A 25,419-nucleotide genomic window follows, 5' to 3' on the forward strand; every position below is an offset into this window, starting at 1 on the left:
GATTTCTATAAAGCAGGAAAATAAATAAATAGATGAATGAATGAATAAATAAATAAAGTAGGACCTTTTTAGCCCTCTTTCTTGTGTTCCCTGCCTTCTCCCCTGGGTTAGAGAAAGCAGGTTGGGATGCTGAGAGATTAGCAGAGCCCTGGCATCAGACATGACCCACATGCTGATCTCATTTGTTGTTGTCGGTCACCCTTTTATGTGGGCCTGCCCTGTGTTGCTGAAGTCAGACTGACTGATGAAGGCAATCCTGAGGTGTTGGGTTTTTCTGACCCCCACTGTAGAGTGTGGATTGTTAAGAAAAGATGTTTGGCTTTAGGTCCAATTTACGTGTTGTTCCCTTACTTAGAAGTTTAGGAGAATTAAAACATGGGGAAAACTTGGTACCAAAGACTTCTACCCCATAGTTGTGTGCTATCTCCTTGGAAGGAATTAGATTTAGCAAAACATCTGAGCTCCTGGAAATTATCTTTGTGTGGTATTCTCTCTCTTCCTCTTTGAAATGCTCTCTCACTCTCTGGGGCCCCCACCCTCTGCAGGGTTCTTCCTTTTTTTGGAACTTAGAAACTCATACCTATATCCCAATTGGAATGCATGCTTCACTGAAGGCAGGGTAAGATCCCCCCAAAACTTGTTTTAGACTCATTGTTTAAAATAGGGGACCCCCATGCCTTCTTCCTGATTTGGGGAGGAGGGAGGCTGGGCAAACGACCATGTTTTCCTTAGACTACACATGGCTATCAATTCCAAGCCCCATCCCCCAAAGGCATTAGCTGGGCTGAGAAAGTCCCAACCTTGGGAGGAGGAAGAGGAAGCAGGCAGATTGACTTAAAGAAAAAAAAGGGAAGATAACTTTTTCTGGGACTAGGAAATTTATATTTCATCTTTTAATTAAGCCTGTGTTAGTAATTAATATCTCTGTAATAGAGTAACTGGATTTGAACTTTATAAAGTAACTTAATAATGCATTCAATTTTAATTATTGATTGGCCTTGTTCTTTTATTGCACTGGAATCAATAACACATTAGAAATTTAAGGTTACCTAAGATGTCCTTAATTTTTAAAAAAATTCTGAAAATAATAATTTGTATTTTGAAGATGGCTAGTATTTAAAAGGTTATGTATATAAATTTCTAGCTATATGTAAACTGGGACTAAACTGGTTATTTGCTCTGAGGGTAAAGCACCTATGTAATATGAGGAAGATAAAATAATGGTGATGATTTGAGATTTCTCTGTGGCAATCTCAAGCTAATTGTTATGTAAGAAGTATGGAGATAATGCACAACTTCCTAGTCAAAGGGAGATGTTTAGTTAATTTAAATATAGTTAATAACTAAATGGGTTCACTGCAAAAAGCTGATTTTATAAAAAAAAATATGAATGATTGTTACTGCATTTTTACATCTCAAAATCTGTTTACTGCATTTCATTTAAAGCACTGTCCTTGGATATATAAGCAACAATTAAATTACATTTTTTTTCCTGGATCTCTTATACCAAATTACAGCCTGGTACACTCTTGATTCTCCTTAGTACTCAAGTCACCTGAAGTTCTGGTTATAGGTAATTGCTATATTACACTGTATTGGTAATTGATCTGTCTGACATCAGGTATGTTAAAATAGAAAGACAATATGCCATTGAAGCCATTAGCCCTGTGGGGTTTGATGTTAAATACTACAGATGGCCTTTGAAAGAATGACCCTAGCCTCAACAGGGGTAGGATCCTCTTAAAGGAAATTCCTCACCTGGCAGACCTGGAACCTGGCTCATTGAAAAGAATTGTCTATATGACTTCTGCCTGTAAAGGACATCTAATTCATAAGGGAAAATGTCCTGGTGTCCCTCTCTGCTCTGTAATAGCAAATTGCCATGATCATTCCAGATGCATCATAATTAAGTTTGAAAAAAGGGCCATTAGAACTCTATTTTCTAAATTTTAAATGATTGGCAAGTATTTTGTCTTGGTCTTTTAACATAGGGTGTGAATTTTTATCACAACAAATTCCCTTAAGGAAAAGAAATATCAGTATGACTGTTTATATCAGGATAATGCCAATTGGTCTATTTTTTTAAACTTCTTTAAAAGAGAGATCCATTTTTCAACTAGAATTTTTATTCATTCTAGATATGACCAAAGCAAAATAGAAAATTTTGTTGCATATTACCTTTTGGACATTTGCAGTTTTAAAATGCTTATTCAGTACATTTATTTATACTATTTTTGAGCTTTTGTTTACAACTTTTTTGGGGGGGGTTTTGCAAGGCAATGGGGTTAAGTGACTTGCCTAAGGTCACACAGCTAGGTAATTATTAAGTGTTTAAGGCTGTATTTGAACTCAGGTCCTCCAGACTCTAGGGCTGGTGTTCTATCTACTGTGCCACCTCACTATCCCTGTTTACAACTTAATATGGCATTCATTAACAATTCTGATACTGGCTTAGGATCATAAAGTGTAATTCTTGCTCTTCTTCTAGCTTTTTCCTAATTATTGAACCTTTGCTAAATATCCTTCTGTTACAACATCTCTGATTTTTGCTTGCTCAATCTTCCCCCACCCCCTTGAATTTTGTTTCTCTAGCTGTATATCTCCAAAACAAGCCTCTGCAGGATGCCAGTCAACTTGCAAACCAATCATTCCCTGGACCCTGCCTCGGTGAAGTTCTCACTGCAATGCATTCATAAGACTCTGAAAGGCCCAGAGGAATCTGGGTCCTGAATAATTTTGAGGGGGGGAAATGTTGCAGGGAAAAGATGTAGAGAATTATGAATGTAGCAGAAACAAAATCTGTAATCTTAAAGGCTATTAAATCTTGTTGAATGGGTGGAGGTCCCCCACTCTTGAGATTTAAATTGACTACCATTGTTTCATGGTATCTTGATCTCCTCAGTCTACAACCCTCCTAATTCTGGTCTGATAAGGGGGGAAGGGTATTCACCTTTTTGCCCTCTGGATAAGGGACAAGACCATAAAAATCTGAGTTGGACCTCCATTTGGTGCCAGTCATCTCTGACTCTCTGGCCCAGTCAACTCTGCTTGACTGTTCCTTTATCTCTGTCTCTCTCTTTACCTATCATACTCAAGCTAGTGGCTACAAATGTGTTTTATAAATATTATCAGGGCAGCTAGGTGGTACGGGGTGGCTAGGTGGTGCAGTGGATAGAGCACTGGCCTTGGAGTCAGGGAGTACCTGGGTTCAAATCTGGCCTCAGACACTTAATTACCTAGCTGTGTGACCTCGGGCAAGCCACTTAACCCCATTGCCTTGCAAAAACTAAAAACTAACTAAATAAATATTATCATATTATCCCTTTTTCATAGTTAAGGAAATGGAAACAATTAGTAGTTAAGTTACTTGCCCAGGATCACATAACTAGAACGTGCCAGAGGCTAGATTTGAACTTGGTCTTCCTCTGTCCAGTGAAACTCTAGAGACTTCCCAAAGGCATGAAGGATAAGAACTGAGAAAAGACTGATAAATTAAGAGAACATTAGTAACTTTGGAGGAGTCATTTCTGTTGAATGATGAAGTTAGAAACCAGATAGCAAGAGTTAAGAAGAGATGGCCTTTTGTAGAAACTAAGGAAGTTTTCTAAAAGAAGCAGAGGAAGGGGAAAACATTAAAACCAAAATTCTTACACTTGATCCTATTGGGGCTGAGAAAAGTTTTGTCTTTACACTGATTGCAATTGAGCTTATTTTATTTAAAGCAGGTTTCTTTTCTGAATAAATATCTACAGAAATAGTTCCCTATGTTTATTTTTTTGCCTCAGTTTATATTCTTTAAGCATTTGAAAAGTACTCTGGGACACAGAAAAACACATAAATGTTTTATAATATCTTTGAATAAATGAAGCATTCTTTTTTTACCAGACAATGCATGTAACTTTCTATCTCTAAAGGGCAGAACTAGAAGAAATGGGTTTTCCTTGCAACTACAAGCACCTACTGTAACTTCATTCTAGTAAGAGTGATTAAATTGACCACCAATGGAGGTGGTGAAATATTTCTTCCCAGTCAGAATTCAGCATATGATAGACAATCATTTACCCGTGGTCTGAGTATAGACAGGTAGCTGTTTTTAAGACAGGTTGAACAAATGTCCAAAGAAGAAAAATTCTTTCCTCCCTCCCCCCAACCCAATTACCTTCATCAGATCAATAGCATCTTTTGCATCCCTTTCAAAGAAGTCCACTGGGAAATCACGATTTGGGGGGATGGAATGGCCATATCCCCGAGGATCCCAGGCTACTACTGTAAATAATTGTTTATTCAAGTTCTTGAGCTGGGGTTCAAAATCGTTTTGTCCACTTCCTAAAAAGAGTTACTTTGTTATTCACAAATTTAAACTTTAATTCTTCATAAAACATAATGTTTTAAAAAGATAGGAGCAGAAATATTTTAAAAACAAGGATCTAGTTGCAATTCAGTATCAACATAAACAGTTATTCCTCAACTTTCCTGTTTACTCTCCAGTCCTGTTTAGGGTTCCCCCCAATGGCTATTTTGGGAAAGGCAGCTCTTCAGACATAGGTGGTTCCTTAACATTTTCCTGCACCTTTTCAAAACCCTGATTTACTTATGTTTAGAATTACTGAAACTGAATAAAATCAGACCTAGAATTTTGAATATGAACTAATTTTACTTTGAAAGAATGACTATCACAAATAAGAGGTTCTAAAATAATATGATATGCAAAATTATATGATTAAGAATCTGACAAAGATAATTTACTTCAAAATGAGAAGGGACTTAATTTTTAGAAATTTCAGACAATTTTACTATGCAAATTGGGTTAACCTTATATTTACTTTTTTTTCCTGACTAAAATATTCAAAAGAAAAGTTCTAAGAAACTAAAGCAGAAAACATTTTCAGACTTTCTTAATTGAGCAAATTCAGATATGCCAATAGGCAGAATTATACCTAGATGTTCTTGAGACTACAGCCGAGTGAACTCTTAACATCTCCAACCTATCTACTTAGCTTTTCTCACCATTTGTCAATACTTAATATATTAATATCTATATACTCAGCAATCTACCCTGTGGCTAAATTCATGCTTTTCATATTCTTTTCCTAGATCTGTGCTAAGGTACATTCTAGATGGACTCAAACTGATATCAAATAAGAATTAAAATTAACACTCCTTTTTATTTCTGTGTGAATCTTCAAAGACCATTCCATAAACAAGCCCAATGACCACATTTGAATATTCTACCAAAATAGCCTATCCAATTTGCTGGCTATCATAAGTGCCAGGGGGTCATTCTACCTTGTTAAACTTATCTGTACTAACTTCATAGAATCTAGTTATTGACCATGACTGATGCCACCAGCAAAGACAGATGCCATCAGACTCTGCTATTTAAAGAAACCTATACTGGTGGGACCTGTGATCTGATTCTGTCCTAAGGGATATTCCACATTTTTTTTTCATTCTGAGCTAAGGGATATTTCATATTTTTACTCTGAAAAATATGTTTCATTACATATGTTTCAGTTTTCTATCTGAAACCATGTCAAAAAATTTCTCAGGGTAATTCAAAATGGCATTTACTTAGGATCAATTATAGAAAGGTAAGTTAGTTATTGCCTGGATGTTAAAACTGCTCAAAAAAAAAAAACCCTACTTAAAATCAATATATTCATGTATTGATCTGATGATTACTTTCATGGAATGTCCCATGAAACTAGAACTTCATATCATATCCTGACCAAAAGCAGCAAAACTAAATCTTAAAACGTAGTACTTGCAATAATCACAGAATTTTAATTAGGAAGAAACCCTATTTTAATCCTTTACTGCCTTCAGGAATTCCCTATACATCATTACAATAGTTTGAACAATTCCAGAGACAAGGGACTTACTAACTCAAAAAATAGCCTATTCCTTTTGTTCATAGCATTTAGTGCTGGAAGTTACCTTAGAAGCCTCTAAACCAATAACACTTCTTTTATGAATAAGGAAACTGAAGCTTAGAAATGAAGTGATTTGGGCAGCTAGGTGGTGTAGTGGATAGAGCACTGGTCTTGGAGTCAGGAGGGTAGGGGTTTGAATCTTACCTCTGACACTTAACTCTTACTAGCTGGATGACCTTGAGCAAGTCACTTAACTCTGATTGCCTCATATCTAGGGTCATTTCCAGTCTCCTGATTTTTATCTGGCCACTGGACCTAGATGGCTCTAGAGGAGAAAGTGAGGCTGGTGACATAGCAGAGCAATACAATTCAAGTCATGGCATCACCTCCCTGATGGCATGAACTTCTTCAAAAATGAAAGACAAACATAGTATTGGAGGTGAGGTATGAACCCTGGTTCCCCATCCACCGAAGAGTTAAGATTTGCACCCTTGGTCTTTATATGCACCAAATTTCCTCTAATTTCCTCCCAGTGGACTACCTCCTAGAATCTCTAGATCTATAAAGATTCAACCTCATTCCACATTATAACCTTTCAAATACTTGAAGACAATGAACGTGTCTCTTCTAATCCAAGCTTATTAAACCAGTTCGTTCAACCATCATTAATATATCCTCTTTTGTCATGGCTCCTTCTAAATTGTAGAACTCAAAATTAAAAAGCAAAATTAAATAGCATAATGGAAAGTATGAGCTCAAGGGTCATGAAGACCTGGGTTTGAATGTTTTATCATGAGGCAAATTGCTTAGTTCTCAGTTCATTTTCCTCATCTATAAAATAGAGGTAATATAATATTTGCAGGAACTACTTTAAAAGCACTGTTGTGTGGGGCAGCCAAGGTGATGTAGTAGATAGAGCACCAGCCCTGGAGTCAGGAGGACCTGAGTTCGAATTTGGCCTTAGACATTTGATACTAAATGTGTGATCCTGGACAAGTCACCTTAACCCCATTGCCTTAAATAAATAAAAAATTAAAAAATAAAAAGAAAGCACTGTTGTGAAGACAATACTTAATAAATTTGAAAACACCACATAAAAGTAAATTTTCTTCCAAATGTGTTTTTATCCTCTTCCTTTTTATGTAAGTTTATTGTAAAAGAATTTAGAGGTGGGGCGGCTAGGTGGCGTAGTGGATAAAGCACCAACCTTGGAGTCAGGAGTACCTGGGTTCAAATCCGGTCTCAGACACTTAATAATTGCCTAGCTGTGTGACCTTGGGCAAGCCACTTAACCCCATTGCCTTGCAAAAAAAAAAAAACCCTTAAAAAAAGAATTTAGAGAAGATATATTGAAATAAAGGATTAAAAAATAATTTGTAAGGTAAGAATTGGCAAATTTTACTTTGAATATAGAAATAGTGCTTCCAAAAATCAGAAGTCAGACAACTCCCTCACACTCCTCTAGACTTCAAGGGGGAAAATTCAACATATTGCTATAGTGGCACTGGTTCTTAAACTTAGGGAGTCAAATAAGGACCATCAAGAACCACAAAAGTCTTAAAAGATTTCTCAGAGAGAGGGTTCACTACATCTGATCAGCATACTTTCTGGTCACATTTGGAAAACAACCTTGATGGTCAAAGATGTCTCATCAAAAGTCAAGCTCCAGATATCACTCTAGGATGGTAGTAGGACAAACTCAAAGGAGGTCAATTTTGTTTCAAGTCATCATAATAGCAAAACTGAACAAACATGAAGGATAGAGAAGAAGGAAGCGCTCTTATATGGTTCCAGATAACTTTGTGCCTGAACTTCTAGGGAGTCTGGTGAAATTGCTAGGCATATTGTTGAGCCCTATTTTTTTTTTACATTTTTTTGCAAGGCAAATGGGGTTAAGTGGCTTGCCCAAGGCCACACAGCTAGGTAATTATTAAGTGTCTGAGACCAGATTTGAACCCAGGTACTCCTGACTCCAGGGCCTGTGCTTTATCCACTGCGCCACCTAGCCACCCCTGTTGAGCCCTATTTTAAGTCCTTTGTGAGTTAAGTAGTACATAGTTCAATCTACTCTACCTTCTACAAATAAAATACTCCCATGATAAAGTATGTGGAATTATATTATCCTGAGGCACTTCCTTTTTGTTTAATAACTTTTGGAAAACTTTATATATTTTTTTCTAATTACATGAATAAAAACAATTTTTATCATTCTTTTTCAAAATTGTTTTTGAGTTCTGAAGCATTTGCATTAACAAAAGAATTACACATTAATTCCATTTCTTTTCTGGAAAGGTAAAAGTCTAATATTTTAGATTTTCAACAAGGGTTGGAATTCAAAAGTTTTGGGGTTTAAGCATCATTTAAATTATCAAATTTAATTAATTCTAATTTTCTATTCCCATTCCCAGAAAAAATTCTGGATAGCTAATTTCTTTTTTTTAGGTTTTTGCAAGGCAAAATGGGGTTAAGTAGCTTGCCCAAGGCCACACAGCTAGGTAATTATTAAGTGTCTGAGACCGGATTTGAACCCAGGTATTCCTGACTCCAGGGCGGTGCTTTATCCACTGTGCCACCTAGCTGCCCTGATAGCTAATGTTTTACTGTATTTCCAAAGGGAGATTCAAATATTCAAAAAGTCTCAAAACATTCTAGAAAGTCACATACTTTTCTAAAATATTAATTTCATGGTTGAGAGCATTACCAAAAAATTCTGTAAAATGCTGGAAGTTGACAAACAACTATGACTATATTGTGTTTTAAATATCCAAGAAAAAGAGTTCTAATAAGTCCAAATGTCACTCCTACCTAACATTCCAGGAAGTAGTAGAACTGCATGTTTTCCTTCTCCAGTTTTTTGATAATGCAGATGAACACCATTCACTTCTACTTTAGCAGAGGTTATTGAGGTACTGGAAGAACAATACCCATCCCATAAAAGAAAATTATTCATTAGTGTAAATTTAACATAACAATAACCAATTTTTATTTTTCTTAAAGGATTAATTCTTGCCTTTTGAATATAATTCTCTTCTTCTCTTAATAAAAGAGTATTGGATGACAGGGAATTGGGGACTACTTCTATTCTCATAAACTTATTGCCTATGTGAGCTTGGACAAATCACTTAATCTCTCCCCATGTCTCCCCAAGAGTTTCTTCATCTTTAAATTAAAGGGGGTTACAGTATATAGCCTTTAATATTCCTTACAATTCTTCATCTATGAGATCACATATGAAACATCTAATTTTTTAAATAGGACAAAAGAAAGTGGGGGAAGGAAGCACATAAAAAAGGTCATTTCTCCCCTTTTCCCCTTCTGTTTCTTCCTCTCTATATTACAAATCTCATCATTTTCACCCAACCCTCATCCTCCTAAGCTGGATCATCCACAAACCCTGTCATCTCATACTAATGATACGTCTCATATAGTTTTCACAATGGGGGAACAGCTTGTTGTATAGCTTAACAAATAACAGAATGAGGAAAGCATACTCAGTCCTGAAGATTTTTACTTTTTAGCTTTCCTACTCTCCCCATCTCTAAGTAGGTCAGGAGATAGAAAGCTAGGGTGTTTTGTGAGGGAAACAAGAGGGAAGTGAGCAACAACAGCAGCTATTTAGCAGCTTATTGGGTAACTTGGTTGAAGAGACAGGATGCAGGGGAAAGATGAAGAGAACTGTGAATGTAGAAATTGGGTGGAGATGTAAATTGACTACCACCTACTCTTGAGATGTAAATTGGCTAGTAGTCGAGAATTATGATTGTAACAGAAACAGTTGTAATCTTAAAAGCTGCTTGGGTGGAGATGCCCCCATTCTTGATGTACCATTGATTCATTGATCTTCTTAGGCTTTACCCTCTATCTAATTTCTGGTCTAGTAAGAGAAAGGGAGTTCACCTTTTGCCCTCTGGATGAGAGGCAAGACATAAAAACCTGAGCTGGATTCCCACTCAGGGTCAGTCTTCTCTATCAACCTATGGCCCAGCCAACACTGCTCGGCTGTTCTTTTAACTCTCTCTCTCTCTCTCTCTCTCTCTCCTTCTCTCTCTCTCTCAATTCCTTTTATGTAGTGTAACTTCTTTTAATAAATTTTTGTTTTATTTCCACCTTTGCTTTCTCGAGTCTGAATAATGATTCCTTATTAGTAGAACCGAACTCAAGTAGCCAGCGGTCACATAAAACCTGGGTTGAACATCAGCCTCTTCACCTAGTGACCTCTGCCAAACATCAATCTCTATTTGATCCTGATTGCCCCACACCCTTTGGATGCTATTTCAATCAAGTTGTCTTTTCCCTCTCCAAATGGGCTCCTAATAGGTTAGATTAGGTAGGAAGACTGCTACACCCCTTTTCAGTTTTTAAGAAGTTCCAGAGGACGTCCCTTCATCCCAATTCCCTGGAAGAATCTGGGTCCTTAAAAATTTGAGGGGGGGGGAATATGATGCAGAAAAAATTGGGCAAGGGAGTGATGAGATCAGTTGGAGACAAACTTTGTAAATTTTTTGTTTACATTGTAAAGGGAATCTTCCTTTATCATCTAATTTAGGCCACACATGAGGGTCTGATCTTCAACTTCATTTGGATTACACTGTTTTTTTTGTGGGGCAGCCAGGGAGCACAGGTCTTGGAAGACCACCCAAAAGAGACCCCTCCCCAAGAGGCAAAATCTCCAAAGAGAGACTTGAGTCACTCCCAGGTCACCACCGCCTCCCATGGACTCTGGGTGAGAACTGAAGCAGATCCGAGGGGGAGGCTAGTCCCTTTTCCCTTCCAGCCTCAAGCTGAACCCTGGCCAGTTGACCTGGCCAATTCAATCGGCAACCCACATGCTCTTCTCTTTAAACTTTTTAACTTTCCTATGACTTTCTTAATATGCTGTAACTTCCTTTAATAAATTTCTACTTTCTTTCCAAAACCTGAATTGCTGAGTCTGAGTTGTGATTCATCACAGAGCAGAACTGAACCGCTCCCAAGAAATAAATCTGTGGCCATGTGAAAAAGATAACTGCAAAACAATTTCCAGACCTGGGGTTTACAGAGTTCTAAAAGTACAATGTTATGTAATAAAAACAATAAATAGAAGTGAACAAGCAAGGAATCAACAAATATTTATACAGGGCCTACTAAGTGGAAGGCAAAGTAGGGATTTCTATTTTCTCATAGTTTAAATATTCATTAAAATGCTTGCCAATACCTAGATCTCTTTTAAGCATAGGTTAATTTATCTCTTGAACCTATCTTAAGAGACAGAGAAAGAACACCAGATTTGGAATTTATTTAAATTCAACAAATGTTCATCAAGCATTTACATACATGGCAGTTAATGGATGCCGGTCTCTGGAGGTTTAACACATAACTGGGTTATATCAGGCAAGTTGTGTTAAAATTCTTGTTCTGGTGCCCCAACCACTACTCCCTATTTAGTTGGTATAGCAAGTTTATAGTATCCAGAAAAAAAGTGAGATCATAATGCTTATTTTGAAAACTGTCTCATAAGAGTACTAAAAGCAACATTCTGAGACTGTTAAATCAGGGGAAGATAGGTAGGCTTTAATGTAAGGGTCCCTTGGTTCTGCTTCTTGCCATGGTTTGGAGGCCTCAGATAAGCTCCAGACATTTGAAGTAAGGCCAGCAGAATACCACATGTTGAGGCTAATTTTGAAATGACCCTAAGGGTCACAGATAAGAATCTACATCCACCAAAATCTTGTCCACCTTTCACATTCTCCTCTCCCAGCCCCAACTTCTGAGGCTTCACAACCCTTTGATTACAGGACTCTCCAGGCCTTTTATCCTCCCCATTCACTTCCCTTTGCTGCCTCCCTCCATCACCCTGTCCCGTCCCAACACCTTCTGCCTTTGGCCCCTTGTATCATTTGTCTCTGTACCCCATGCCTTATTAAAGTATGACTGGAGCATTTTTTTCCCACTTTGCTATCATTGTGATCTTTCCCATGAGTATTCAAAGAACGGGTCTGTCATTTCTGCACTTGCACCTTCTTGTGATCCCATTCCTTCAGTCCCAGTTAATCACTCCCTAAATGAACAATTCACAACCTCTGGTACCCCCCAGACAACCCTCTTACAGACAATAAAATGCAGAATAAGTGCTAATCTAAATTAGTAGGGTTCCCTACACCACTGAAATGCCAATCCAAACATAACAAAGCACTCATTTTCCTCACCAGTAAAATGAGGGAGTTGCACTGGATGATTTCAGAGATTCAGCTTTAACATTCTTGAACTAAAAGCATCCTCTAATCTACTTTCTATCTCTGGGCCTAATCTGTAAAATGAAATGCTTGGATCAGATCAAGTCTTTGAGTTCCAAATCATAAAACTACATCAATGCTGAGATTGATAATATTCTACCAATCATTTACCAAATGGAAACAATAATAATAATAATAAATTTAATATACAGCAAAGAATTTCTATCCCTGAAGGGCCATTAGAAGGGTGTGCAACAATCTTTATGTAGTGAATACACAATTATTGTATCATTATAATTTCATATTTTAGGAGAGCCTCTTGGGACCCAGAAGAGGGAGATGACAATGTGAGACTATCACCATAACTCTTTAGAATTGATCTAATTGAAAGTAGTGTGCCCTACAATATAGGGTGCTGGCAGCTAATTGTCCTTGGGAAAATTAAGATTTGGAATGGTATCATTTATAATTGTGGATCTAGATTTCATTGATTTTTGTTCTAAAACTAAATTATAATATAGTCTCATTTAAAGTTTTTTTTGGTTTGTTTTTGCAAGGCAATGGGGTTAAGTGACTTGCCCAAAGTCAAACAGCTAGGTAATTATTAAGTATCTGAGGCCACATTTGAACTCAGGTCCTCCTGCCTTCAGGACCAGTGCTCTATCCACTGTACCATCTAGCTGCCCCTCATTTAAAGTGAAATGTGATATCCTAAGTGGATAAAAAGTTATGTCTAATTCTCTAAAAGTAGATCACACCTATAAATGCAAAGTATACTTGATATTTGATGTTAAGGAGATATGTTTTAGAAATGTCACGAATAAGAAAAATTTATTTGCTTCATAATTATTCTCTACTGATATTTTTAAGGCAATAGGTATATAGCATTTTGAACTGGTATCGTGAATGGATTAATTTTCTTAGAAAGATGATCTAGAAGCACATCCAACAGATTCGATATTATTTGGCTGGTAATAAGCTTTATGTTAGTTTTAAAATTCATAATATTATTTATTGTTAAGCTTCAGCTTCTAATTTTTCTTATATTTATTTTTGGGAAATCCTTGTATAAAAAAATGCTACAAATTTAAAAAATGATAGATACCTAGAGAATAATGTGATTGTATCCTTAGAATACTAACTTAGATTATTAACTTCTTTTTCTTCTGGATACTGTTAAGATTATGAATTGAGCTGTTAAAAAACTGTCAAGTATTTGATTGAGCATATTTTGCTTTAAAATTAATAATTTACTAATTATCTGTTAAGTTCCTTGGGGACTATTTAGGGCAGGGTCAAAAAATCTTACCCTTACTAACAGCAGGTTATGAAATTCTACAATAATGAAGTAGTTTTAATGAAAAACTAGGATCTCACAGCTGTAGAGGGCTTACAAGTTAATATTATAAAGAATGGTTTATTTATTTTTTTATTAAAGATTTTATTTGAGCTTTTCAGTTTTACAAATTTCCCCCCAATCTTACTCCCCCGCCCCGAAAGCAATCTGTCAGTCTTTACATTGTTTCCATGTTGTACAATGATCCAAATTGAGTATGATGAGAGAGAAATCACATCCTTAAGGAAGAAACAAAAAATCTTAGAGATAACAAGATCAGACTATAAGATATCTGTGTTTTTTCCCCTAAATTAAAGGGACTAGTCCTTGAACCTTGTTTGAACTCCACGGCTCTTTGTCTGGATACAGATGGTATTCTCCATTGCAGACAGCCCAAAATTGTCCCTGAATGTTGCACTGATGGAATGAGCAAGTCCATCAAGGTTGAACATCACCCCCAGGTTTATTTTTTAAACTGATAGACTGTTTATGAAAATTATTATATTGTACCTAGAGAATGTGTCAGTTATATCTCTAAGCCAACTAGGTCTCATCAGATCAGATATGGATATCCATCAGCATGTGTTTTTCTGAATTTTGAATGATCAAATATTCGTTGTTATGAGTACAGTTAAAGCATGTGATTATTTTCTTAATTTCTAAAAACTGAATACAAGGCTTTGTATGTACTTATTATTACCTGCTATTGTAAAAATATGAGAGAAATAATAATGACTGAACCTAGTCCTAAGTTGTGATTAATTAAGCTTGCTACCTATGGTAAGCATTCTTGGGACTGTATTTCGCTATCATTCAGTTTTGATTTCAAAAATGATCATCTGACTTACTAATGGAAATGCCATGAACTTTTCAAAGGAAGCAATTCCAGATTGAGGTCTATTCCTGGGAAGGTTGAGGGGAACCTTACAAATGAGATAACAGGAGCCTCGACTCAGTTTTCCTATTGTGTGATCTCCTTTCTGAAGAGACAATCCTGATTTTTTTTCCCTAAATGATTGTGTTTTCCTTCTTCCTTTCATAGCAAACTTCTATAACCTGGGCAGGTGAACTATATAAGTTGTTTTTGCTTTTGTAATGATGAATCGCATTGCATTTCTGAGTTACTATAATAGGATGCAAGCATAAAATAGCATGTTTTTAATTTTACTATTATGAATTTATGGTCATTCCTTGTTTCAACTTCAATGGGGACAATAAGTCATGAGGATCCTATTATCATATTTGCAAGTTCATTTAAATGTAAGAGTAAACCACCCAGAGAAAAACAACAAGATTAGACTGTTTCCCCTAAGAATTAGGATGGATAAATACACTCATAGACAGACTCACACACACACACTCACACACACACACAGACAGTTTTCAATTATTTCTATTAAGAACAATGATATTATGGAAACTGCTATCCAAATTCAAATAAAGAACTATGGAGTCTGAATGCAGATTGAAGTATACTATTTTCATCAGTTTTTGTTTTTTGTAGATCTTCCCTTTATTGTCCTGTTTCTTCTTTCGTAACATAACTAATGTGGAAGTGTTTAACATGATTGCACATGTATAACTATTGCTTGCCATCCAGGGGATAGGAAAGGTAAGGAGAAAAGCTTGGGACTCAAAAATCTTATAAAAAATGAATGCTGAAGGGGTGACTAGGTGGTGCAGTGGATAAAGCACTGGCCCTGGAATCAGGAGTACCTGGGTTCAAATCCGGTCTCAGACACTTAATAATTACCTAGCTGTGTGGCCTTGGGCAAGCCACTTAACCCCATTTGCCTTGCAAAAACCTAAAAAAAAAAGAATGCTGAAAACTATTTTTACATGTAATTGGGAAAAATAAAATATTATGTACAAAAAACAATAATAAATGGAAAAGTAAATTTGATGTATTTTGATATTATTTATATATTTTTCTTTTGATAAAAAATAAGAACTATTCCCCAATTGATAAATGATCAAAAGATATAAACTGTTTTGGGATGACTAGAGTATATTTTTTTAACATTAAGTTTCTTGAAGATTTTTTGGGGGGGGTGTCTATGTTTAATTTCACAACAGGACTATTACAGAAATATTTTGCATAACTATACATTTTTAACATAAATTACTTGATTTTTCAATGAGGGGGTGGGTGGTGGGAAGATGGAAGAGCAGAATTCAAAATTTTAAAAATAAACGTCAAAACTTTTTTACATGTAACTAGAGGAAAATAAATTAGAGAAAGAAAAAATAGAACAAGTATTGAACATTCTTTAAGCTCAATAAAATATACATAAGATTTTTTTATTTTTATTTTTTGCAAGGCAAATGTTGTTAAGTGGCTTGCCCACAGCTAGGTAATTACTGTCTGTGACCAGATTTGAACCCAGGTACTCCTGACTCCGGGGCTGGTGCTTTATCTACTGCGCCACCTAGTCGCCCCATGATTTTTTATTTTGAAAATATTTTCTGGGAAAAACAGATTTTGTGTTATAGTAATAAGTTTTCAAAACTGGATTAAGGATTTTACATAAAAATTGCATTTAATAAAGAAAATTTTTAATCTTTTTTCCATATTTTGAAGTCTTCATATTTAAGAATAAGGCACTCATGGATCTTTTTTAAGATTCTTCCTTCAACTTATAGATACCATTATCTGTTTCAGGTACAGCGTTTGGGTAAAAACAGACAGAGTTAGTGCTATGTAAAAACTAAACTTCCCTAAACTTTCAGGTGAATTATGGGTTCCTAATTTGATATTCTTGCCAGGGTATTTGAACTGGATTTTTTTAAAGTTTTTGCAAGGCAATGGGGTTAAGTAGCTTGCCCAAGACCACACAGCTAGGTAATTATTAAGTGTCTGAGGCTGGATTTGAACTCAGGTACTACTGACTCCAGGGCTGGTGCTCTATCCACTGCGCACCCAAGCCGCCCCTGAACTGGTTTTTAACCACATGAACTAGTTAATCTAGGGAAACTCTAGAAATGACTTGGAACCAGAGAAGCAGATCTATTGGGAAGAACACTTCTCCAGAACTTCCATGGCCTGTTCCAGAATCTCCAAGGGAAGTGTTTCCAAGAACCAGATGGCTACCTAGGACAATAAAGATCCAATATGAAATAAGATAATTAAATGGACATTTAGAGTAGGTTAGCAGTAACAAACTGGTAAGGGAATTTTATATTATTCAATATTAATTGTCATAGTTTGGTTTGTTGTTATACCAATATTTTCCAATATTCGTATCTGCCTGTATAGGAATGTAAACATAAGTCCAATTGAAAATACTCAAAGAAGAGATTAACAGAATGTATGAGTGATCAGAGAGGTATTGAAGAACCCTCCATGATCATAATTAATTTTTTCTTATATAGAACTCAGGGTCATTTCTCTTTCAATTTTGGTTAATTAAAAGTCTTTTCTCTAATGAAATAAAAAAGACATTTCTGCCAAAGTGATTTTGTGATGTTAGTTCCCCTAGGTAAATGTTAAAGGATTTCCCTGACATGAGTCTTTTTTGGTTATCTTGGTGACATGTAAATTTAGCCCCTAAATCAGTCTATTTGTGAACCTGCTAGAGGTAGTTTAATCTGTAACTTGGCTTGGCTGACCTACAGAGTTTGTTTGAAGAGTTTGTTTTTCATTGATCTCAGTCAGTCCATAAAAATTTTATTAAATGCCTACTGTGTCTCAGGCATGGTGCTAACCATTGGGAATACAAGAGGCAAGAGATAGTCCTTGTCCTTTAGGAGCTTACAATCCAAAGTGGGAGACAGAATGTAACCAAATATTTACAAAACAAGCTATATTCAAGATAAATAGAATTAACAGAGAAAAGGTACTGAAATTAAGAGGGGCTGAATAAGGCTTCCTGAAGGTGGGATTTTAGTTGAGCCTTACAGAAAGGGTAGGAACCCCAAAACAAAGAGTATCAAGAGGATGTCAGTAAAGTGGAATGAGAGAGGGAGAGTGATCCAGGTATGGGGGGCAACTAGAGAAAATGCCTGGAGTTAAGAGATGAAATATTTTGCTTGTAGAACTAACCTGCAGGCCAGTTTCAATGAATCACAGTAAGAAAGGGGGTAATGTATAAAACTGGAAAGGTAAGAGAGGGTTAAGCTATAAAGAAAGGGCTTAGAATCCAAGCAGAGCATTTTTGTATTGATCCTGGAAGCCAAAGGGAGCTAACATGATTAGACCTGTGCTTTAGAAAAATCAATTTAGCAACTGAACAGAGGATGGACTGGAGTAGGGAGAAATGAAGCAGGCAGAGTGGAGCAGGATAGGTAGCTTTGAAAATCATCAGCATAGAGTTGGTAATTAAATCCATTGGTGCTGAGTAGATCAAGTATTATAAAAGAGAAGAGAAGAGGGTCTAGGGCAGAACCATGGTGGACACAAGTACTAAGAGAGCGTGATCTGGAAGAGGATTCGGAAAAAGTAAAAAACAGGAAAATCAGAAGAAATGAGATCCCCACCTCAAAGAGTATCAAGGAACCATCATCAACAGTGTCAAAGGCTGCAAAGAGGACAAGGAGAATGAGAATTCAGAAAAGGCCAGTGGATCTGTAATCAGTAACTTTGGAAAGAGTAATTTTTGTGGAATAAGTACAAAAAAGAAATGGGAAAAGTTCATGTGAAGGTTTTTTTCAGTAAGAGGAGACATGCTCATGTTCATATAGGTGGTAGGCAAAGAAACCAGGAAGCAGAGTGAGACTGAAAATAAATGTAATATTGGGGACTACAGAGGGGACAATCTGTTGGAGGAGATGGGCTAGAATGGGACCTCTTCAACAAATAGAGAGGTTTGCCTTGGTGAGGAGTTAAGATTACCTCATTGAGACAAAGGTGAAAGAAGAGATAGTGGCAGAAAGCCACTGAGTGAGAGACAAGAAGGGAAAAGAGGGACTTTCAGTTAATGACCTTAACTTTTTTTGTAAAATATGAGACAAGGTTCTCAGCTGAGAGGTGGAAAGGTTAGTCCTTGCAGAGTTGAGAAGGGATGAAAAGGTTTGGAAGAGTTGCTATAGAGAAGAGAATAGGGAGCTGAGAATGAAGATATAGATTGACTGTCTAGTAGTGGTGTGGACCCAGTTAAGATCATGTAACATAAATTTGTAGTGGACCTAGTGATTTTCTCCATCTTTGTTGAGCAACAAGAGTATAAAGTGAAGGTGACAAATGGTGAGAGTGATCCAGGAATTAAGGCTTGGTTAGTTGTTAGTTGTAAATGGCAATATGATAAATGCTGGGGAGTCAAGAGAGACCAGCATAATTGAACTGATTCACCAAAGAGAGAAAAGAAGAGAGTAGATAGTGCAGGAGAGAGGGCTTAAGAGAGAAGTGAAGGTCAAAGGGTTGGAGGTCACAGTTGAACAAAGGATGAAGACAAAGAGTTCTGTAAAAAAGGACTAGGCAGAAGAAGAGATGAAAAGTCAATAAATTATGGTTGGAGAAGGGGAATTCTGAAGTCTTTAAAAAAACAGATGGGCTGAGGGTAAGATCAATGATATGACCATATTTGTGTGTGGCTGAGGTGGAATGGAGGAATAGTTCATGGAAGGTGTGGAAATTTAGGAACTGAGTGATTAGGGTATTTGAGAGAGAATTAATATTTATGTTTAGGTCCCTTATTATAAGGGCAAGAGGAAGTTAGAAAAATTGGAACCTATGAATTGACAGAGAAGTTGTATTGTCTGGAAAGCCAGTTTTCAATAACAACTACTTTTTAACAAGCATTCCAGAGAGCCCAGAAAGAAGGGATGGATGGAGTTAGGTTGAAACTTTGGGGTGATTTAATTTGGCATATCTAATTCTTTGAACTGTTAGCTATAATGGAGAGAGTATTAATTTCTAAAACATCCAATGATTTAGTTTGAGCATATTTTCTTTTAGACTACTTCTGAAAAATAAAGTTGGAAAAAAGTTCACACAACTCTCTGGGGAGCACTTGTTCTTTACCATTCAGTTCCTACTTCACTATGCTGAAATAAACATCCTATATAAGAAAGCTTTTCTTTACTCCTATAAGTTCTAGCTTTACGTTTGGATTAATTAAATATAAGAATGTATAGAAAAATGAATTTATCAAAAGGTGGATTCAAGTTCAGATACCTGGTTTTAGGAGCTATTTTGAAAAAATAGAGATAGAGAAAATATTTTGTGAAGGGTAAAAGAAATGAGACCACATGTTAACTATTATAAAACTGGTAGTTTAATTACTCATATAACAATGGTAGTAATTTAAAATCCATTCAGTGTCAATTAGAGGGGAAATGAACTTACCTTTTTTTAACTTTATTCCTTGAGGCAGAACATGCTAATGTTTTTCTATTTATATCATGATCAGGAAGTGCTCATCATTTCAAAATTTCAGTTCTCTCCATTTAGATAAAAAGGTATTTATGAAGCTGGTAACTTTATCATGATGCGAAAGGAAAATAATTACCTATTTTTTTCTTTTTAACTCTTATTGTGGGAAAATCATGGGGTGGCTAGGTGGCACAGTGGATAGAGCACCAGCCCTGGGGTCAGGAGTACCTGAGTTCAAATCCGCTTCAGATACTTAATAATTACCTAGCTGTGTGGTCTTGGGCAAGCCACTTAACCTCATTGCCTTGCCAAAAAAAAAAAAAAACCTAAATAAAAAAATCATTCCTCAATAAAAATTAGAAAATGTGGTGTTAAAAGCTTAAGGTTTCTTGTAAGGTACTTACTATACTAAAAAATGATCAGTGTGGGGTGGCTAGGTGGCATAGTGGATAATTATTTGTTTATATGCAATGTATAATAAATAATGATACTTATGTAATATTTAGAACTGCATATTAATACAATATCATTAGAATGTATACAATTCATTAGAATATATACAATTTTAAATAAATTTATATTAATAATATATCATCTATATATCTCTATATCTATTGGCAGCTAGGTAGCGCAGTGGTTCACCAGACCTGAAGTCAGAAAGACCCGAATTTAAATCTGGCCCAGATGTACTAGTAATATAACAATACTAGCTAAAGGGGCGGCTAGGTGGTGTAATGGATAAAGCACCGGCCTTGGAGTCAGGAGTACCTGGGTTCAAATCCGTTCTCAGACACTTAATAATTACCTAGCTGTGTGGCCTTGGGCAAGCCACTTAACCCCCATTTGCCTTGCAAAAAAAAAAAACAAAACATCAGTGTGATCACTGCAGGTATGGTAATATGTGCTATGTGGCGCCTGGCACAGTGTGGGTACTTAATGTTTATTGAGTGGGAATGGAGAGGACATTAGAATCAGGAAGACCTGTTTAAATCCTCCCTCAGACACTGACAAGCTGTGTGACTCTGGTCAAATCACTTAGCCTTTCTCTACCTGTTTCTTCAACTATAAATTGACGATGTTGAACTAGATAGCCTCTTAAGCTGTGCAATTTTAAAACAAGATGAATGATTAGTAGGTTGTACATTGTTGTTAATATTTATCCAAGAATGGCAGAAAATTCATTCAAATTTACTCCTCTTTTAACCAAAAGTCACAATTTAAACTAGTCAGGAATTAAGGGTGTAGTTGGTGAAGCAATAATCTACCACCTGGTACAGATGGAGATTGAATATGTTACCTTTAGCCTCATTATCACTGTGATCTATTCGACAGTTAACCAGTCTCAGACTCAGAATAAACAGAACAAAGGCTATTTTGGCTGAGACAAAAAAAAAAGTTATATTAAAACTACAACAATTTAGAATTATGAAAATAACTTTGGAGTAATACTTAGGAAGTATTATGGTCAGCTTTTGGTCCCCTCATCTTTTTCTTTAATGTAGACTAAGTCTTGGGGATTGTTTCTATCTTTCTGAATAAACAAATAGGTTTTCATTCCAAATTGAATATAAGCCAAGATAATTGCAAAAATGTTAATGAAGAGCAAAAGTAGGAGCTAATGTTTCTCCTAGGGAATATTCTCTTCTCTCAGCTAAATTCTAACTATCCTTTGGTAATGTGAAATTTGGAAATGTTTAGTTTACTGAATTATTTAGAATTGAACGTGACCTTAGAGATGATTTTGCATGTAATTCCCCCATATCCAACTTCCCATAATAAAGTTTTACAAATTAGAAAAAATGATGTCCATACAGAGTAATTTACTCAAGGCCATACTGACTATAAATTGCATAGTTATCCCTCTTGGGCAAGTCATATCGAAGAGTTGTTTCCTCACTAGTAAAAAGGGGATAATAATCCTTGAACAACTTACCTTATAGGGTAATTGTTAAGACAACAGTTGTTTAAGACTTAAAGGGTATATATAAATGAAATCCCAGCCCTCATGGCTCACCTGCTTTGAGTTCATAACAATTATTTGTCTCTCCATCATCTGGTAATTACAGAATGTCTTTTAATGTGCTTCTCAAACTTTCATATCTCATCTCCCCAGCTAAACTGTAAATTTCTCCAGTTTGGGAGTAGGAATTTAAACTTTTAAAAAAAATTCCCCCATAAGTATCTTATGTGAAGCTAGCATACAATAAGCATTTGGTATTTAGAACATAGTTGAATAAATGATGGATTAGTTTGGGAAAGACCTATCTCATACTCTTGGGATTTATTTTCTTTAGTAATAGTCACCTATTATAGAATGCCTATCCTGATCCTCCACTTAGAAACCCAGAAATTACTTTGTATCTCATTACTTATCTATGTACATGTTTTCCCTGACAGCATGTAAATTCTGTAACAGTAAGGACTTTTTTTGTCTAGTACTGTCTAGCACTGGTACATAATAGTTGGTTACTAAATATCTGCAGGAAGTATGACTGTCTAGCTCAAAGGTTTAGTTAAGTTAGTGAAGCTCTGTAAAGTATCCACTTCTTATACATAGTGGAAGGTCCAAAAACAACTCAGTTCACCCAAGCTTACAAACTCTTCAAAGAACCAATGAATTCATTGCACTGAGACAGTGATAGAATTAAGAGTCAGGATAAACCTTTTCAATTCTTTCTCAGATTCAACCTGGTTGTTTAACCTCTCCTAATCACAAATTTCATCATCTATAAAATAGGGAGGTGCTTTGTATACTTTATATATAATAATATATAATATATATTATGTTTAATATATAATATACATTATAAACATGTAATATAGTATAATAAAATTAATAAATTTATGTTGGTAAAGATTAAAGAAGGAAAAAGGAAAGGGAGACAGCTGAAGATGAGATGGTTGGAAGCAATGAACAAGAATTTGGACAGACTTTGAGAGATAGTGAAGAATAGAAAAGCCTGGCTCCAGCAGCTAGGTGGCACAGTGGATAAAGCACTGGCCCTAGAGTCAAGAGTGTACCTGAGTTCAAATCCGACCTCAGACACTTAATAATTACCTAACTGTGTGGCCTTAGGCAAGCCACTTAATTTCATTGCCTTACAAAAAAAAATTTAAAAAATAAATATTTTTTAAAATTAATAAATTTATGTTGGTAAAGATTAACGGAGGAAAAAGGAAAGGGAGACAGAATATGAGATGGATGGAAGCAATGAACAAGAGTATGGACAGGCTTTGAGAGATAGTGAAGAATAGAAAAGCCTGGCTTGCTATGTTCTATGAGTTAAGAGTTGACAATGACCTGAAAGACTAAACAACAAAAGCTATAATTATGGTATCATTATTTGGGGAAAAAAAATTAGAAACCACAATTCCTTTAGGTATAACTTCATACCTTTTATTTTATGGTTAAAATGCCTATCATTATTAGATTGTCTTTAAGTTTCATCTCTCCCTTGAGTCTGATCCGTGACATTCCACGCATTACGGGTACTTTATGTGGAAAAAAAAAATTTCCCTACTTCCCTTCCCTTCCCAGAACTATCTAGAGTAAGGACACAGGATCGGGTCTAGAGGTCTGGACTGGCTCATAGGCCACTGGTACAGCCCCTCATTTTATAGAGAAAGAAGGTGAGTCCGGGGTCAGGTCCTGGCCCAGCCTAGTCAGTCAACAAGCATTTTGGCAGCATCTCCTAAGTGTGAGGCGAGAAGCCAAGAGCTGAGGATTCAAGGGAGGGAAAACGGTCCCTGTTCTCCTGAGTTCACAGTCTACCGTGCAAATGAGCCTGGGGGTATCAGCGTCTCAACCCCGCTCCTGTGACCTCAGCTCCAGGGCTGTCCCCTCCCTATGCCCCCCATTTAGTGTATCTGGGAAATCCAGCCAGAGGGTACCCTCAGCCTCAGAAGAGAAAAGGGGTCCCAGGCAGCCACGTGACCACGAGCGGGGTGCGCGCGCACTAGGGGAAGGGCCCCGCCCCCCGGAGGTCTTCCAGGATTGGCTGGCTCCACGCCCCTCCCTTTTTCTTCCCGGAGCTGCGCGAATCGGAGGGCCCCGCTCGCAGAAGGCCCGGTCTCCGGCGACTGCGCATGACTGCAGGAGCGAGCCCCCCCCAACCTGGTACAGCGCTGCCCTTCCCAGACCCCAGACCCTCCCTTTCCTTCCCCCACCTCTAGAGTTTACCCGTAGGCGGCAGCGGCCACAACTCGGGGCTTTAGCCAGGACACGAGGAGCCGCAGCCGGTGAGGAGCCCGATTAGCTAGTGCTGCCATGTCTGTGCCGAGCTCTCCCTAGAGCGCATGCGCACGGAGCCTCCTCCCTTACAACCCCGCTCCACCCCACCCACCCCCCCAAGCTGGCTGCCGCGAGCAGGCGCGGCCCATTAGCCACTTCCTCCACAAAGCAGCCTAAACCCAACCCCGGCAAACGAGACAAGTTGCAGTCTTCCCAGTTTTGGCCACTAAGGACTGGCTATTTTTCTTTTTTTGTTCTCCGCCAGGTGTCAGTCCTCATCTCCCGCGTTTTTCAGGCTCAGATTAATGGCCGCCGGAAGGGAAGTCGTGAGCAGGAAGTGGGGGAGGGTCACGTGAAGGCACTTCCTCCGACTTCCGGGTTCTCGAAGCGCCGCAGCCCTCCTCCAGCCCTGGGCGGCGTCTTCGAATGGGGCTTATGTCCGCACGGCTAAATAAAGTAAGAAAAAATAGGAAAGTTGTGGAGTTTGCATGAGACAAAGCGAGCTCGCGGTGAATGAGATGCGGCTTGGCCAAGGAGTTAAGATGCCCCGGGCCTCGCCAGCCCCTCCTCCGAGGTGACAGCCTGGGTGACATGCGGCCTGACGTCTGATGTCTCCAGGCCTGGCCTGTTCTTAAATTGCTCATTCTGCCCCTGATAAAAGGTGTGGTCCAGCCCCCCCACCCCCAGTTTACAAAGTCACAGGCCCCAACCCAAAGAACAAAATAGAAGGTGATCTAAAGTGAAGGAGACAATCTAAATCGTCATAAGATTTGTACTTGGGAGGAACCTTAGAGATCCTTCCATCCATTCTGATCTTACAGATCAGAAAAGTGAAATGACTTGCCCTTGTTTACTTAGATGCTTCTATAAGATCTGTATTGTCAGGGCACCTGGGTGACGTAGTGGATAGAGCACCGGGCCTCGAGTCAGGAGGACCAGAGTTCAAATCCAGCCTCAGACATTTAATAATTACCTAGCTGTGTGGCCTTGGGCAAGCCACTTAACCCCACTGCCTTGCAAAAACCTAAAAAAAAAAAAAGATCTGTATTGCCCACAGAGGGTATATCTATGTCAAATGTAGGTTTGTCTAAATTTGGAAGAAAGGAGAAGATAGTTCAGAATCTCACCCATCAGCAAGGGTAAATTCTATTCAAGGCAAGATGTGAATAAGAGATTAGAACATCCTGTCTGGACACTGTTTTCTTAAGAGAAGGAATACTAGACTAGAATAAATGAAGATAGATAAGGCAACTATATCTACAACTTTATATCTCTTTAATCCCCCTAAATATTGTTAATTTAAGGAGAATGATTTTTAGGGTCAAGCTGTTTTTCAGGTTATCTTTTCTCCCCTGAAGATGAGGTTCTTTTTAAAAATGTTTCCCCCCCCCATTACATATCAAGAAATTTGAAGCATTGATTTTTATAAGATTTTGAGAAATTTTTCTCCCTAACTT

At 37.3% G+C, this 25,419-nt stretch overlaps 1 protein-coding gene across 1 annotated transcript in view; it reads right to left on the reverse strand.

Moving 5' to 3' along the window:
- The window catches only part of BPHL (biphenyl hydrolase like), a 67,957-nt gene extending 43,934 nt beyond the window's left edge, over positions 1-24,023 (reverse strand). Inside the window, exons 1-3 of the mRNA XM_074199407.1 lie at positions 23,912-24,023; positions 8,679-8,782; positions 4,160-4,326 (exon numbers count right to left, since the gene is read on the reverse strand). Of these exons, the coding sequence (XP_074055508.1) occupies positions 4,160-4,326; positions 8,679-8,782; positions 23,912-24,000 (360 nt within the window). The 5' untranslated portion in view covers positions 24,001-24,023. The remainder of the gene's footprint in view (positions 1-4,159; positions 4,327-8,678; positions 8,783-23,911) is intronic.
- Positions 24,024-25,419: the final 1,396 nt, after the last annotated feature.

Source organism: Macrotis lagotis, chromosome X (genome assembly GCF_037893015.1).
Source record: "Macrotis lagotis isolate mMagLag1 chromosome X, bilby.v1.9.chrom.fasta, whole genome shotgun sequence".
Classification (NCBI taxonomy): Eukaryota; Metazoa; Chordata; class Mammalia; order Peramelemorphia; family Peramelidae; genus Macrotis; species Macrotis lagotis.